Source organism: Sus scrofa, chromosome 8 (genome assembly GCF_000003025.6).
Source record: "Sus scrofa isolate TJ Tabasco breed Duroc chromosome 8, Sscrofa11.1, whole genome shotgun sequence".
In the NCBI taxonomy this organism is placed as follows: Eukaryota; Metazoa; Chordata; class Mammalia; order Artiodactyla; family Suidae; genus Sus; species Sus scrofa.
This window is the reverse complement of record NC_010450.4, coordinates 39867061-39883614: the sequence shown is the minus strand read 5'-3', so window position 1 is coordinate 39883614 and position 16554 is coordinate 39867061. Positions and strand designations below refer to the sequence as shown.

Here is a 16554-nt window from a genome sequence, read left to right as displayed (position 1 = left end):
ATCCAGGAGAATCTGGCTCCTGGAGTGATTGACTAGAAATTAGAGGTTAGAAAATAGCAGTACAGTGATAAGCCAGGATGCATCTGGAAGATTCTCATTGTAATTTCATCCTAATATCCACAACTGTCAAGAGATCAACTCAGCCCTGGAGATGCCCATCTCCAAGCATGGGCTCCCACATCCTTATTTCCCATTTAGTGTGTTGCTACAAACTAGTCTTATGGCTTGGCTATAGTGCCCTGGAAAGACTGGGCAGGAAACTCAGAAGAGCATTCTTAGCTCCTGCTAGGTCATCTATTTATCCAACAATTATCTATTGAATATCTTCTATGTGCTAGGCATTGTGCTAGATAGACATTGGAAACATTGTTAATTCCTACCCTTGCAGAGTTTCATTTATACCTCTAATTAGCAGTGGACTCTGGGCAAGTTTCCCTTTCTGTAAATGAGGGACCTGGACTGAATGTTCTTGAAAGGTCCTTTCCAACTAGAATATTCTACTCCTAAAAGTAGAAGGTTCCTGGTATCTCTGAGAGGAGTGAAGGGTTAACTTAAGCAGTATATTAAAAAAAAAGTCCTAGCATAACAACGATTTAACACAAAAATTGCAGGGGGAGTTCCCGTCGTGGCGCAGTGGTTAACGAATCCGACTAGGAACCATGAGGTTGCGGGTTCGATCCCTGCCCTTGCTCAGTGGGTTAACGATCCGGCGTTGCCGTGAGCTGTGGTGTAGGTTGCAGACGCGGCTCGGATCCCGCGTTGCTGTGGCTCTGGCGTAGGCCGGTGGCTACAGCTCCGATTCAACCCCTAGCCTGGGAACCTCCATATGCCGCGGGAGCGGCCCAAGAAATAGCAACAATAACAACAACAACAACAAAAAAGACCAAAAAGACAAAAAAAAAAAAAAAAAAAAAAAATTGGAGGGGTTGTTTTGTTTGGGGGCTAATAACTTGCTTTTTTGGAAAATTTTGTGGAATATTCCTTAGAAGGGGAAAGAAGAACATGAAAAACTTGAGTCATTTATATCATCCATGTTAACTCAAGTAGTTTCAAGAATACAGTTCAGTTTAAGTAAAAAGATTTCCTGGAGTTCCCATCATGGTGCACTGGAAGTGAATCCGAGTAGGAACCATGAGGTTGTAGGTTCGATTCCTGGCCTTGCTCAGTGGGTTAAGGATCCAGGTTGCCATGAGCTATGGTGTAGGTCAAAGAGGTGGCTTGGATCTGGCGTGGCTGTGGCTGTGGCCGACAGCTGCAGCTCCCATTCAACCCCTAGCCTAGGAACCTCCATATGCCACGAGTGTGGTCCTAAAAAGCCAAACTAAATAAATAAATAAATAAATAAGCATTTCCTGAAACTTTTAATATATGAAATCAAGTTAGTTTTACAAGTTACTAAATCAAGTTAGTTTTACACACGTGTTTAACAAAAGTTAGATTTTGACCACCTTTTATTTAAAAATAAATCTATGAACTCAATAATAGGATTCCAGTTAATACATTTTGTAGTTCCCGTTAGCATAGCAGCAGGCCATGTGGGCCATCAGAGGTGAAGAAAATGACTTGGTCTTGCCTTCAAGGAGCTCACAGTGTGGTAGCTCCTCCTGCATGAACTGAGTAGCTGTTTAACATTCTTTTTAAGATATCCTAGTCTTTAGCATTTCTGATGGAAATATGATGCCCTAGGATAACTGGGGAGGGCGGTGGGAAGTGTGACACCACACTAGAACATGCTGAGGAGGCTTTAGAAGTGAAAGCTGTGTTTGGAAAAGAGCTGTTTTCCTTCTGCAGGGGCGATCTCTAAATTGTACTTACTAGGCATTCTCTGTTAGCACAGAGAATATTCGGTTTTCTTTGATGTATTTCTTGGTTTGGAAGTATCAGTGCTGTTGGGCATCAATTAAACTAAAAAATGTTTTTGTGGATTAACAGAAATGTTTGCCTTAGTGTTGATTTTCTAATTGTGTTGTAAAATGGATATCCCCATCTGTGCTTCATCCGGGAGAACTTGGAAATAAAGATATTTTTAAGTGCGTAAATGTGACTTGAGAATTCGAAAAACTGAGTGTGGTATTTATATGAGCAAGTATACATTTCTATTTAAGATGAGGCCACCCAGAAAGGCTGAGCCACTGTCCTCTCTCTCCCATTCCCTTCTCCTTTTCACTCCATTCCTTGTGTTCCTAACTCTAAAAATAGAGGCTTACAGCAGAGCAGCACAGCAGGGTATGGTTGCCCACAGGCTGGATCAATAATAACCCTGTTCGGCCATGAATAGATAAGATACAGTGTAACTCATGGGTCAAATGGACCAGGCAGTCACAGTCTAAGCTCACATGCTGGAGAGGAACGAGGGAGGACTCATAACTTGAGAAGCTGTTTTAATGCCTCCAGGTTACCAAAGACCACCTTCCTCAACCTATTCACATTTGGGATAATCTGGACCAATGTGTGACTACTGAGGTGGTGATAAGACAGAAGCAAAGGGACACCAGAACCCTTTTGCAATAACATCATTCCATAGAAGCAAAGGGACACCAGAACTCTTTTACAATAACATCATTCCATGGGTCAGCTATGAACCTTACTTGGAGTAGCTAAAGGCGAAGGAAAAGTTAAAAGCATTAAAAATAACCTTCACAGGGAGTTCCCGTCGTGGCTCAGTGGTTAACGAATCCGACTAGGAACCATGAGGTTGCGGGTTCGATCCCTGGCCTTGCTCAGTGGATTAAGGATCTGGCATTGCCGTGAGCTGTGGTGTAGGTCATAGATGCGGCTCAGATCCCTCGTTGCTGTGGCTCTGGCGTAGGCTGGTGGCTGCAGTTCCAGTTGGACCCTAGCCTGGGAACCTCCATATGCTGTGGGAGCGGCCCTAGAAAAGACAAAAAACAACAACAACCAAAAAAAAAGAAAAAAAAAAAAAAAAACCAAAAAAAAAAAAACCCCACAAAAAACAAACCTTCACAGTAGTTCTCATTGTGGCTCAGCTGTAGCAAACCCGACTAGTATCCATGAGGACATGGGTTCGATCCCTGGCCTCACTCACTGGGTGAAAAACCTGGTATTGAGTGTAGGTCACAGATGCTGCTCACATCCAGCAGTAGTGTGGCTGTGATGTAGGCTGGGAGCCGTAGCTCCAATTTGACCCCTGGCCTGGGAATTTCCATATGCCATGGGTATAGCCCTAAAAAGACAAAAACACTAAATAAATAATTATTTTAAAAAATAAGCTTCACATTAAAATACTATCAGTACTTGCAGGGGAAAAACGGAATTAAAAAATTTTTTTAAATTATCTAGGTAATCTTCAACATAGACCAAATCAAGAGTTTATAAAGAATTGATAGCGTCTTAGCCTATCATGGATTCAATCACCATTTACTCATCAAATGTATATTAATTGGCTACTTTATGTCATTTTTTCCTCAACCTTCCTCCTCTCCTCCATCTTTTCCATCTTTTTGTTTTCCTCCAAGTCCACTGTTCTATTTTTGTTTGTTTGTTTGTTTATTTTTTGCTTTTTGGGGCCACACCCACAGCATATGGAGGTTCCCAGTCTAGGATTCGAATCAGAGCTATAGCTGCTGGCCTACACCACAGCTCATGGCAATGCTGGATCCTTAACCCACTGAGCAAGGCCAGGGATTGAACCTGTGTCCTCATGGATTCTAGTCAGATTCGTTTCCACTGAGCCACAGCAGGAACTCCAACCATGCCATTTTTAAACAGGGCTTTAAATTCTCTTAACTCAGTTACCTGGAACTTTCTGGATAAAAACTCTTTGGTTTTCAGTGTTTGTTAGCCTCTTTGAGTTGAATAAGAATTGAGCCAGCCATCACCTCTTTAAAGGACTTTTCTGGAGCCACAATTTAACCCAGAATCCTTCACGTTGGTGAGGTAAGCCAATTTTCATCTTCAGGTTTCTGATAACTAGGACTTGCCATTTGGCTTTCAGAAACACAGCCACAAATATTTAATAAACGCAAACATCTTGAAAACAGCAGGTTTCCATTGGCTGGGTATTTCCAGATGTCCAAGAACAGAGCTGCTGCTGACTCTGGAGTTTGCCTTCCAAGTCAGAGCAGATTTGTTTGAATGGCAACGTCCCTGGAAGTCTGGCCTGTCACCCGCAGGGCTTCCCCCACCACCTCCCATCTCCTACCCAGACAGAGAGGTGTTCCCACTGCTGAGGATAAAGTCTTCTCTTGAGCGACCAGCCTCACCTGGTGAGAGGCTGCCCTGGCCAGTAATCAGAGCTCACACACCATAGGCTTCACACTCATCTTCAGATTTCCTCCCAGGAAACCTCGCAGGCTGGCCACTTGGAGTCACATTTATGAATGTGATGTCAAAACATATCCAGAGTGGTTTCCAGAGAAGCATATTATAAAATCAGTGATAATGCCAGAGCATAAAGAGAATGAGAGTAGAAAGTAGGATGAAGTTAAAGGTAGGATAAAGACAATCACTGACATAATTATAACACCTAAAAGCCATGGGGTCCTCTATAGCTGAGGCTGGTCTAGATATGGCACAGAGATTCTTAGCAGCCAACGAAAAGAGAGAACTCTGATTAGTTAGAATTTGGGAGAAGGCAGTGATGTCACAGCGTTCTGCCCACGCAGACTCCACCTTCCTGGTACGGCTATGTCTCCTGGAAGCTCCTGCAGCCACACCAGTATTTTTAGGGCCAGGTTGACATGAATCTGTGACTCCTTTTTTCAAAGCATGCCTTGGGAGGCTGCTGTCCCAGTTTTCCCAGGTGTGCTGTTGGAGCCAGTAATTCATTGAATTGGAGACATGGTTGCAGATTTCTTACTTTCTCCTTCTCTCTCTCTCTCTCTTTTTTTTTTTTTGCTTTTTAGGGCCATATGTGCGGCACATGGAAGTTCCCTGGCTAGGGGTTGAATCAGAGCTGTAGCCACAACCACAGAGGATCTGAGCCACATCTGCGACCTACACCACAGCTCACGGCAACACCAGTTACTCAAGCCACTAAGCAAGGCCTGGGCTCGAACCTGCATCCTCATGGATACTAGTCAGATTCGTTACCGCTGAGCCATGACGGTATGCTGAGCTCCTAGGTGCGAATTTCAATTCCTTATCCCAGCAACGCTCATCTTGGGGGAGCAAAGTCAAATCCGAAGGCATGAGAAATGAACTAAGTGTCTAAAATTAGATGCAGTGTCCCTGGAAAGGATTTTCCTCCCTGGTCTAGTTCTGTATTCAGACCCATGTGCCCATGGGGGTCTAAATATTTATTGGGCCCTCTGTGCACAGTGGTCTTAAGAAGACACAACTACCCATGGGCACCATAAATTAAGTCAGTTGCCTGTGATGCGCTCGAGAAGTTTAATGTTCCTTTCTTTTAACCTTTTGGATAGTTTTCAGAAAGTCGAAAGAAGCACCTCTTAATCTATAGAATTATCTGAACCCCTGCATTCATTTATATAATAGAGATAGTCCCCACACTCTGACTTGGTGCCAGGCACTATGGAACTACAGCAGTGAGTAAAAATATCAACATCTCTGTAGGCAGACAGCTTCTAATTATTATTTTACTGTTGTTACTTAACGTTCAGAAAAACTCAGCCCTTCTTGCATTTTTTCTAGCTGACCAATCAGTCTCTGAAGTACTATCTCATGTCTATTTTGATCTCTAAATTACCCTGTGAGGTAGTTTGGCAGGAATTAATCCCCTCTTCAGAGACCAGGAAAAATGTAAACTTGCCAAGGTCACACAGAGCTGGGATTCAAAAACCAGGTCTCTTAACCCTAAGGTCTGCCCTTTCTCCATGATACCATTTTCCCAATTAGGTACTTTTATTTTCTGACCTCTAGTTTGCTAGATGGTCAAAGATAAGCAGTTCTTTGTGACACTCTAGATACAGACAAATTTCTCAGAAAACTGAACAAATATTGAGGAATCAGAACACAGGTTTTTTCAGTCCTGCTGCCTGATTTAATGGCCTCAGAAGCCCCGGCTATGCTGGCCCCGGCATATTTCCAGGGCTACCGAGAAGACAGAAAGATACTGTGTTCTTAGTGCTTATCACCATCAATTAAAAAAAAATCCAGGCCTTTTGTAAGGAAAATTACATCCTTCAATGTTTGTTTCCTTTCATATGCACCTTTTTTTGGCAGCCCCATGGCATATGGAGTTCCCAGGCCAGGGATCACACCTGAGCCACAGTTGCAGCCTCTGCCACAGCTACAGTCACGCCGGATCCTTTAACTCACTGTGCTAGCCTGGGAACCAAACCTGCATCCCAGAGCTCCAGAGACACTCTGATCCCATTGCGCCACAGTGAGAACTCCCCTTTCTTAGGCACCTCTTAATGGTTAACTTGCAGCCAACATCCGTTTGCAGTCCAGCCTCCTTTCCTAACCCACCAGAGACAATATCTTTCCTACCCCCAAAGCTTAAAGAACAAGAAAGTACAGTGGGAGAAGGGTTTCCGACAACACCACAAATCACTTGCCGACGTCCCCAGTGGCATAAACCATCATGCTGTATGATACATGGACCTGTGGCCCCTCCTCATTTTTCAAACCGGGATGCTGGCATCCAGTCACTGGAGTGGAATTGGCCCAGTAATGTTTTCCATCTGCTGGCTTGGCACGAGTCATTACGGGGTGTCACCTGGGTTCTGTCTTAGAGTCTCTAGGGCCAAGGCTAGAGGCACTACAGAAGAACAATTACCTTATTCATCTGTCAGCACTGTTTACTTTATGTGAACAAAACAAGATTTTGCTGAAGTATATAAAAGAAATTTACTGGAAAAGAAAAGTCTAGGCATCCTCTCTCTCCCCCCCCCCCCACCCCTGCCCTCACATCTTCAAATTCTGATACATCTCAAATGTCACCTTCTCTAAGGAGCTTTTCCCCACACCCTCAACCTCCATGTGCCCCTGGAGAACTTATTTCATATTGCTTTGTGTCGCCATTATTTATTTGTATTTCTCTCCCTCCCACTAGACTGTAAACTCTTCAAAGGAGAATATGAACTGTATCTTTTAAAGTTCATACCACTCAGTAAGTTTCTGTTGAGGGAATGATTTGCAAGTATAGAAAAAAATGGTAATTCCTGTTAGTTTTAAACTAAATCTACAGGAATAAAATATGTTGAATTTGGCATTCTGAAAATGAATTAAAGCCTTTTTTTTCCCTTTTATAAAAAGTTAGCAATAGGAAGTTCAGTGTGAAAACACTTTTAAAACAATTTTAAAAACAATGTTAAAAACGACTGAACTTTTTATTGTGGAAAACCAACAGGATGTTCAAAACTACTCAATATCATTTAAAATTGACCTTATTTAATGGAAATGTTCACATTATTAGTATTTCAGAAGTGATGTATATGCTAGTCATAGGAGAAATTATTTCTAAAAGAATGTAAGACTTTTAAAAATTTTTTATTATAGTTGATTTGCAGTGTTCTGTCTATTTCTGATATATAGCAGAGTAACCAGTTATGCATATATACACATTCTTTTTCTCATATTATACTCCTTCATGTTCTATCACAAGTGATGGGATATAGTTCCCTGTGCTATACAGCAGGACCTCTTTGCTTATCCATTCTAAATGTTATAGTTTGTATCTACTAACCCAAAACTCCCAATCCATCTCACTCCCTTTCCCTCTCCCTTGGCAACCACAAGTCTGTTCTCCATATCTGTGAGTCTGTTTCTATCTCTGTAGATAGGTTCATTTATGCCATGTTTAGATTCCACATATAAGTGATATCATATGGTATTTGTCTTTCTCCTTCCGATTTACATCACTTAATATGAGAATCTCTACTTCCATCCATGTTGCTGCAAATGGCATTGTTTTGTTCTTTTTTTGGCTGAGTAGTATTCCATTGCGTATATGTACCACATCTTTTTAATCCATTCATCTGTCGATGGACATTTAGGTTGTTTCCATGTCTTGACTATCTGTGAATAGTGTTGCAATGAACGTAGGGGTACATGTATCTTTTTCAATGAAAGTTTTGTCTGGATATATGCCCAGGAGTGGGATTGCTGGATTATGTGGTAGTTCTATATTTGATTTTCTGAGGAACCTCCATACTGTTTTCCATAGTGGTTGTACCAATTCACACTCCTGCCAACAGTGTAGAAGGGTTCCCGTTTCTCCACACCCTCCCCAGCATTTGCTATTTGTAGACTTATTTATTAATGATGACCATTCTGACTGGTGTGAGGTGGTACCTTATTGTAGTTTTGATTTGCACTTATCTAACAATTAGTTATGTTGAGCATTTTTTCATGTGCCTATTGGTCATCTGTATGTCTTCTTTGGAGAAATGTCTTTTTTTTTTTTTTAATGTATCACATTGATGCTGGTTTAGACAGTTCAGGGAGAGCGAATGAGGTGGCTACAGGAGTACAGGAGTACTTCTGGAAGGAAGAGCATCTGAAAAAAAAACCTCCAAAACAAAACAAAACAAAAAAAAAAAAAAGCCAAACCGTCTACCCTGGCATTAAGACCCTTCACACAACTTTTCATCAAAGGGCTGAGACAGGTATTCACAACTGGCTCTCATCTGAGCAGTAACCTGAACACCCAGGCTCTGTCTTCTCCAGGCAAGGTGGTGGTCACAGTATCACTTGTACCCACAGTCAGTCACATGGTCTGTCTTACCTGCAGGGAAGGCTGTGCCCAGGAGGATGAGAGAGCCTGTGGGGAATAGCAGTGTAGTCACTGAGCTTTGAACTCTTCTCTTAGGAAATTTGGTTCCAGCATAGAGTAGTGTGAGTGGCCTGGAAGATTCAAACACCAGAGCTGGAGTTCCCATCGTGGCGCAGCGGAAATGAATCCGACTAGGAACCATGAGATTGTGGGTTCAATCCCTGGCCTTGCTCATTGGGTTAAAGATCCGGCGTTGCCGTGAGCTGTGGTGTAGGTTGCAGATGGGGCTTGGATCCCGCGTTGCTGTGACTCTGGCACAATTCGACCCCTAGCCTGGGAACCTCCACATGCCGAAGGAGCGGCCCTAGAAAAGGCAAAACCAAAACCAAAAACACACAAATACCAGAGCCATTTCTATGGGAGTCATCAGGATTTAGTGACTGACTGGATGGGGAAGTAGAAACACAAGAATAATACTGGCAGTTTCCTAACCTCTCCCTCTGTCTGTCTTTAAGGCTCTCTCAAAGTGATTTCTAAAAAGCAACTGGACAAGGCTCTGAAAAGTTGTCTGTCACAAGGTTGTTCTGAAACAGTGGTTACCTTGCAAGCTGTGCATCCACTGGCTTTACACATCCACTCTAGTCCAGATGACTTTTCAGAGGGACCGCAGTCAGATTCAAAAGAGGACATCATCTGATTAATGTGACTTAACATTAGCAAGTGCATTTCTGGTATAGGGACATGAAAGGCCTTGACAGTGAAGAACAGTCGGGAAATGACAGGCTCATTTAGTGTGTGGGCAACGGAAGACCTATCCTCTCTTCAAAAATAGCTGTCAAAGAAAAGAATGAACCAAGACGAGCTGGTTGCTAATAGTTTTGGCGTGGGAGGAAAAACTGCATTGCAGTTCCTGACTCCGAGGTGGGGTCAGGAAGGTCAGTCGCCCAGTGTTGACCTTTGTGTTCAGAGTCTTTTCGCATTGACTCACCAGACTCTTGTAATTTGGTGAGCCAGAGAGCAGAGAAGTAGGAGGCAGTCCCCGTGCTGAACTTTAAACTCCTCAGACGCTTGTCCTGTACGATAACAATTAGCACTGCCTGGGATCCAAAGCAGACTAGCCGCCTAAGACCGACCGTATTAATCTAAATGAAATCAATGAGTGACCACAGGAGAGCCCGCTGGGAAGCTGGGGGCAGGCAGCTAGTAGCTCTACTGAATAGCCTGTACACTGTTTGTTTGGACATCTGTCTGGAGATGCCTTTTTACGAGAGCCATAGGCCTGATGGGATGCGAGAATTGCAGCAACATCGATAGGATCACATGCTCATCAAGTGCCAAGGTCCTCTGATCCCTTCAAATCTAAGAGCAATTTTTTTATTGCTTAATTCTTCTCCTGGTGATGACCTGATAAGTGACATCTTATAATCAGGCCAATGATCTTTTAAAAAAAATTTTTTTTATTACTCAAATGAATTTATCACATCTGTAGTTGTATAATGATCATCACAGTCCAATTTCACAGGAATTCCATCCCACAACCCAAGCACACACCCCCATCCCCCAGACTGTCTCCTCCGGAGACCATAAGTTTTTCAAAGTCTATGAGTCAGCATCTGATCTGCGAAGAAGTTCAGTCTGTCCTTTTTTCAGATTCCACACATGTCAGTGAAAGCATTCAATGTTGGTGTCTCATTGTATGGCTGACCTCACTTAGCATGATAGTTTCTAGGTCCATCCATGCTGCTAAGAATGCCGGTATTTCATTCTTTTTAATGGCTGAGTAATATTCCATTGTGTATATGTACCACATCTTCTTGATCCACTCCTCTGTTGATGGACATTTAGGTTGTTTCCTTGTTTGGGCTATTGTAAATAGTGCTGCAATGAACATCAGAGTACATGTGTCTTTGCGAGTCGTGGTTTTCTCTGGATAGATGCCCAGGAGTGGGATTTCTGGAGGCCAATGATCTTTTTCAAAATTAAGTAATATGTGTTTATGATAGCAAACTATGAAGCTAAAGATTTTAAGTCAACTTTAGTCCCATCATCTAGAGATAACTACTAGAAATATTTTAGTAAGTTTCTTTCAATTTATAGGCATGTACATATATAGATAGATAGATATACATATACCTATATAAATAAGGCTTAAATACAAATTAACTCTGATATTAGAGAGCTTCCCAAGTTATTCTTTAAAATTTACCTTTAATGGTTGCAGGATGTTCTAAGATCTACTATTATTTATTTAAGCATTTCCTATTTTTGGACAATTTCAGTTGTTTCTAGATTTTGAACATCCTCGTGCATAAATCTTTGTCCTTATCTCTGACTACTTCCTTAGGATATAGTCATAGAAATGGAATTACTAGGTCAAAGGCTGCAATCCTTTTTAAGACTCCTAATGACTAGAAGTCACACTATACCCTAGGAAATGTGCTGCCATTTACTCCTATCATCTGGGTAGGAGAGAGTCGGACTGACCAAAGATCCTTTCAGCATTATCATTCTTTACTCGTAGGGCGAGAATTTGGACATTCGACCAGGTTATCACTTCAGAGCTTTATGGGCTGCTCTGCTTCATCACTGACTGTCTTGAGTACACGTGGTATGAAAGGCTGTTACCACAAACATCGTTATGGCTGCACTCAGTAAACACTAAGAGGACAGACCTAGGAAATATAAAGTGTGTCCAGCGTGAGTACCTGCTTTGCATACTTCTTAGTGAGCAAAATCAGGGCAGTATGAGTTTTGCTACATTTATATCCTAAGCATCCTTTGGGATGGTTGCAGTTGGTCTCCAGAGCTGACATGCTGGGGCTCTTCCCCAGAAATGTCTGTCTAGAAATAAAGGAAACTCCAAGCATGAAAACTGCACCTCATGAGCCCAGTGGAGTTTTTCTGCTGACAGAGAATTGATTGACTGAATATAAATCACTCTGACTTGAGAGATTCTGTCCACTCAGGATGAATTGGGGAGAAAATACCAGAAGGAAATTGGCCTCTGAAGTGTGAGGGCATTGGATTATTGCCGTCAGGAGCAATGCTTGTCAGGAGCATTGCATTCTTGCCTTATTTCGGATCTCGTGTTATTTGGAGCAATATTGCAGTGCTGGAAGATTTGCATCTACCTTTCTCTGTGGGTAATGTTCTAAGTCTTTCCTTTTCCATTTTAGTAATGGATTAGCATCCTCTATTATAGTTTATGGTGCTTGGTTCATTCAGTAACAATATCAAAATTCCACCAACTTTTTCTCTCTCCCCCTCTCTCTCTCTCTCTTTTTTTTTTTTTTTTAAGGGTTGCAGGTGCGACATATAGAAGCTCCCAGGCTAGGGGTCAGATCAGAGCCGCAGCTGCCAATCTACACAACAGCCACAGCAATGCGGGATCAAGGCTGTGTCTGCCATCTGCACCACAGCTCATGGCAATGCCAGATCCTTAACCCACTGAGTGAGGCCAGGGATCGAACCCGTATCCTTGTGGATACTAGTCAGGAGTTCCCACTGTAGCTCTGTGGTAACAAACCCGACTAGTATCCATAAGGACTTGGGTTCGATCCCTGGCCTTGCTCAGTGGCTTAAGGATCTGGAGTTGCTGTGAGCTGTGGTGTAGGTCGCAAACATGGCTGGGATCTGGCATTGCTATGGCTGTGGCACAGGCTGGCAGCTGTAACTCCGATTCGACCCCTAGCCTGGGAACTTCCATATGGCCGTGGGTGCAGCCCTAAAAAAGACAAAAAGCAAACAAAAACACTAGTGAGTTAGAGTGACCTGCTTGGGGCGCAGAACTCATGGGTTATAAAGCTGACCTCAAATCTTGTCTCTATTCCCAATCCAGGACTCTTTATACTACAATAAATTACTCTTTCGTTTTCAAAAAAATTAATTTGAAAAAAAATTAATCTTACTAATTTTGGATGTTTTAAAATCACTACCCTGATGTACTCTAACTGGTTTAATTTTAGAAGATAAAAGAAAATTGGGGAACATACTTTTAAAACGTTTTATTGGGGTTCCCATCATGGTGCAGCAGAAACAAATCCAGCTAGAAACCATAAGGTTGCGGGTTCGATCCCTGCCCTTGCTCAGTGGGTTAAGGATCTGGCGTTGCCATGAGCTATGCTGTAGGTCGCACGGGTGGCTGGGATCTGGCATTGCTCTGGCTCTGGTGTAGGCTGGCAGCTGTAGCTGTGATTGGACTCCTAGCCTGGGAACCTCCATATGCCATACCTTCGGCCCTAAAAAGCAAAAAAAAAAAATCATTGAGGTTTGTAAAACCCATACTTTTTCATCTTTCATGTTAAATATAGATACAAAACAACATTATTGCCATCAGCATAAATTGGGGTGAGTTACTTCACTATTTCACATGTTTTTATTTCAGTGTGTTTCTTATTTAGCTAGTTTTTACTCAGCTTTTCTCTCCTTTTTTTTTTTTTTTTCATATGTGATTGAAATGTTTTCCACGTTTATTTCCAGTGGGTGAAGTGTGGTCCGTTGCATAACCACCCCTACCCCTGGATAATTGCCCTCCTTATTTTTAGGAAGCAGAAAATAGCCTATTGTTTTATAATTACTCAGTGGTGCCCACCCAAACATGAGGATTATGCAAGAACTTTTGCTGCTTCTCTCGTTCAGGGAAGGGAATGGGGATGGAAGCAGGAGGGAGGATAAAATTTTGATCTTTTTTTTTTTTAATGGCCACGCCCACAGCATATGGAAGTTCCCCAGCCAGGGATTGAATTCGAGCTGCAGCTGCAGCAATGTTGGGTCCTTTAACCCACTGTGCTAAGCTGGGATCGAACATACACCTCTGCAGCAACCCGAGCCTCAGCAGTCGGCCTCTGAACGCACTGATTTTGATCATCTTTGCATGTCCTGAAATGCCGTCTTGGAAAAGAGTCATATTTTCTCAGGTTTCCTTAGAGACTTAAAAAAAGAAAAAAAAAAAAAAAAAAGCCATACACACCTACCTTAAAATTAGTGACAAGAGTGACAGGTATACATTTTTTTTTCCACCTGTCTTCTAACCAGAACCTCTTACTCATTTCTAACATGACTCATTTATTTTGTCTAGTACAAAGATGTAAAATACTCACTGAGAGCTAAAGAGCTCAGGAATTCCAGCTAGATAAAAATTTTGTACAACAATAAAGAAAATAATAAAAAATAAAATTAGAAACCTCAGCAGTAGCTTATTTCATAAACCCTATAAACAACAGATACTTAAAATAATTTTTTTGCACAATGAAGCACTGGAGATTGAAAAATTAGGAGTTCCCATCATGGCGCAGCAGAAACGAATCCAACTAGGAACCAAGAGGTTGCAGGTTCGATCCCTGGCCTCGCTCAGTGGGTTGAGGATCTGGCATTGCCATGAGCTATGGTGTAGGTCGCAGACGGCTCAGATCTGCCATTGCTGTGGCTGTGGTATAGGCCAGCGGCTACAGCTACAGCTCCGATTAGACCCCTAGCCTGGGAACCTCTATATGCCGTGGGTGCAGCCCTAAAAAAGACAAAAAAAAAAAAAAAAAATCTGCGTAAAGATTTTGGAGGCTTTTCAAAGATTCATAGTATAACAGTATACAATTTGTATAGAATTTCTTGATTTGTTTGCCCCCCTAACAAATGAAAATATTAGCACAGGACAGATACGATTTTCTAGCTTTCTGCTCCTGTACGATCCAGGATGATAACCAAAAAGCTAATTTTGTGACAACAGTTTTATTTCCATGGCAACTGACTTGTAATGTTACAAACAGTGGATTATTGACTGGTTCATGATGAAGCTTAAGGAAGGTTCCTATTCAAATAGGATCATCCAAACCCAACACCAAGGGGAATACTGTCAGAGCTGCTTCCAGCAGTGTGTCCTTTTCAAAAATGTTCTCATTATTCTGAGAGCTGTGTTTTTATTTTGTGAGGGGTTTTGTTGTTGTCGTTATTGTTTAATGTTCTCATTTTGTTTGCTTTACTTCTTTATCCCCTCTTCCCCCAGAGGTGATGGGATGGAAAAATGCTTATTTTTAGCAACAGAAGCCCCCCTCCCTGAAGAAGCAGTCTCCACTTTCGATTTAATTCTTCCTGCATAAATGAGATTTATTTTGAAACTTCAGTCAAAAACATCTGTACTTTGTGCAGGACAAACATGTGCTTTCTTCCAAGAGCTGCTGACCTTCCTGATGTTAGATAAACCCATGTTGCTCTGTGAAAGCCCCTGGTAGAAGCAAAGACTGCAGTGGGAAATAGAAACCCACTCATTCTTTAACCCAGAGCGCCTCTCTGTGGCCTCAACAAGTTACTACAGAAGGAGGATGAAAGCATCCCAACTGTTTACCAGTTGGCGTTGCATTCCCCACCCCGCAGTCTCCTTCGTACTTTTGAAAGGCAAAATGCAGTTTCATAACCGTATTATTTGACGACTTGCTGTGAATACGAAGCTCCTGAGAGCACATCTTGGAAGATGAGCCACTCTTAGCGGACATTCTACTGGAGCTATTTTTCTCATAGGGATGAGAGGAGGAGCTGAAAGAGACTTATCTGAACCACCCAAAGATGGACAACACGGCTTTGAGAGATTTTCTTTCTCGTGGGTAGTCAGCCCTCATTCATGCTGCTTCTTCCACAGGTTAGACTAGTTATAACTGTCTCTACCTTACTTTTCTGCAGCCCTTCCTAGGTTATAAATCCCCTCAGGGCAGGGCTGTTGTGTCCCTCACCTCTGTATTTCCAAAGCACAGCACAGTGCCTGGCACAAAGTAGGTCTTCAGGAAATGCTGGATGAATCATAGGTGTTTAAGGACCAACAGTGGTGGATCAGAGACATAAAATCCTTAATCTTGGTCCGTGTCCTGACCATCCGAGTGTATGGTTAGCCTTTATTGCTGTGTTTTGCTGTACTTACTCTTTGAAAATTGCCTTAAATATACTGAGCTTTGCTTAATGAGAAACCGAGGTAGCAAATAGTAGACCCTATAATAAAGCTGGACAGTTTGACTTAGTGTCTCTTCTCCCTCCCGACTTGCTGGCTTTTGGTTTGTTTTGCTAAATCATTAGCTTGTAATGTCTACTTTTTATTCAAAACATCTGCCACCCAGTACAACACCAGTAAAATCTTCCAATGGACACTAAAAGCTCAGAGGAAAAAAATAGTCCCATTACCCTAGTAGCAGGGAATGCTGAGTTCTGCTGCTTTTCAGGGAACAGGGGACCCCCCCCCCCGCTTCACAACCGCTATTTTCTTATTCAATTGTCATCTGCATTGAAACATGCTATGTAGGTAACACTTTTTTTTAGAGGTGCATTTAACTATGTTTTGAGAATTGAACTTTATCCCACCAAACACGTGGATCATTCAGTGTACATTTATAGATCCCCTCTATGTGTTTGGCATTGTGCTAGGCTTACAGAAGTGGGTGGCACAGTCCTGCCTGGGCCCCGGGTGGAGGCTGAGGGAATTGTAATGTGGGTGACCTGTACACATACGGCTGAGACCAGTGGTGAGAGTGATGCCTCTGCATACTTGATAAATGTGGCAGGATCAGAATTCAAGACCTTTTTTTTTTCTTTTTTTGTTTTTTGTTTTTTTTTTGCTATTTCTTGGGCCTCTCCCGCGGCATATGGAGGTTCTCAGGCTAGGGGTCTGATCGGAGCTGTAGCCACTGGCCTACGCCAGAGCCACAGCAACGCAGGACCGAGCTGCGTCTGCAACCTACACCACAGCTCACGGCAATGCCAGATCGTTAACCCACTGAGCAAGGGCAGGGACCGAACCCACAACCTCATGGTTCCTAGTCGAATTCGTTAACCACTGCGCCACGACGGGAACTCCTCAAGACCTTTCTTAATGGCTGCACCCTCGGCATATGGAACTTCCCAGGCCAGGGACTGAATCAGAGCCATAACTGTGGCAA

The 16554-nt window shown here is 42.5% G+C and overlaps 1 protein-coding gene across 2 annotated transcripts in view; it reads left to right on the top strand.

The window, feature by feature from the left end:
• The window catches only part of SCFD2 (sec1 family domain containing 2), a 430377-nt gene that overhangs the window by 262290 nt on the left and 151533 nt on the right, over positions 1–16554 (top strand). The window contains exon 6 of one of the 2 annotated variants that reach the window (XM_021101212.1): positions 11163–11923. The exons of the other annotated variant lie outside the window; for it this stretch is intronic. Coding sequence (XP_020956871.1) covers positions 11163–11296 — 134 coding nt within the window. The 3' untranslated portion in view covers positions 11297–11923. Of the gene's footprint in view, positions 1–11162; positions 11924–16554 lie in introns of those variants that run through there. 2 annotated transcript variants of the gene reach the window in all.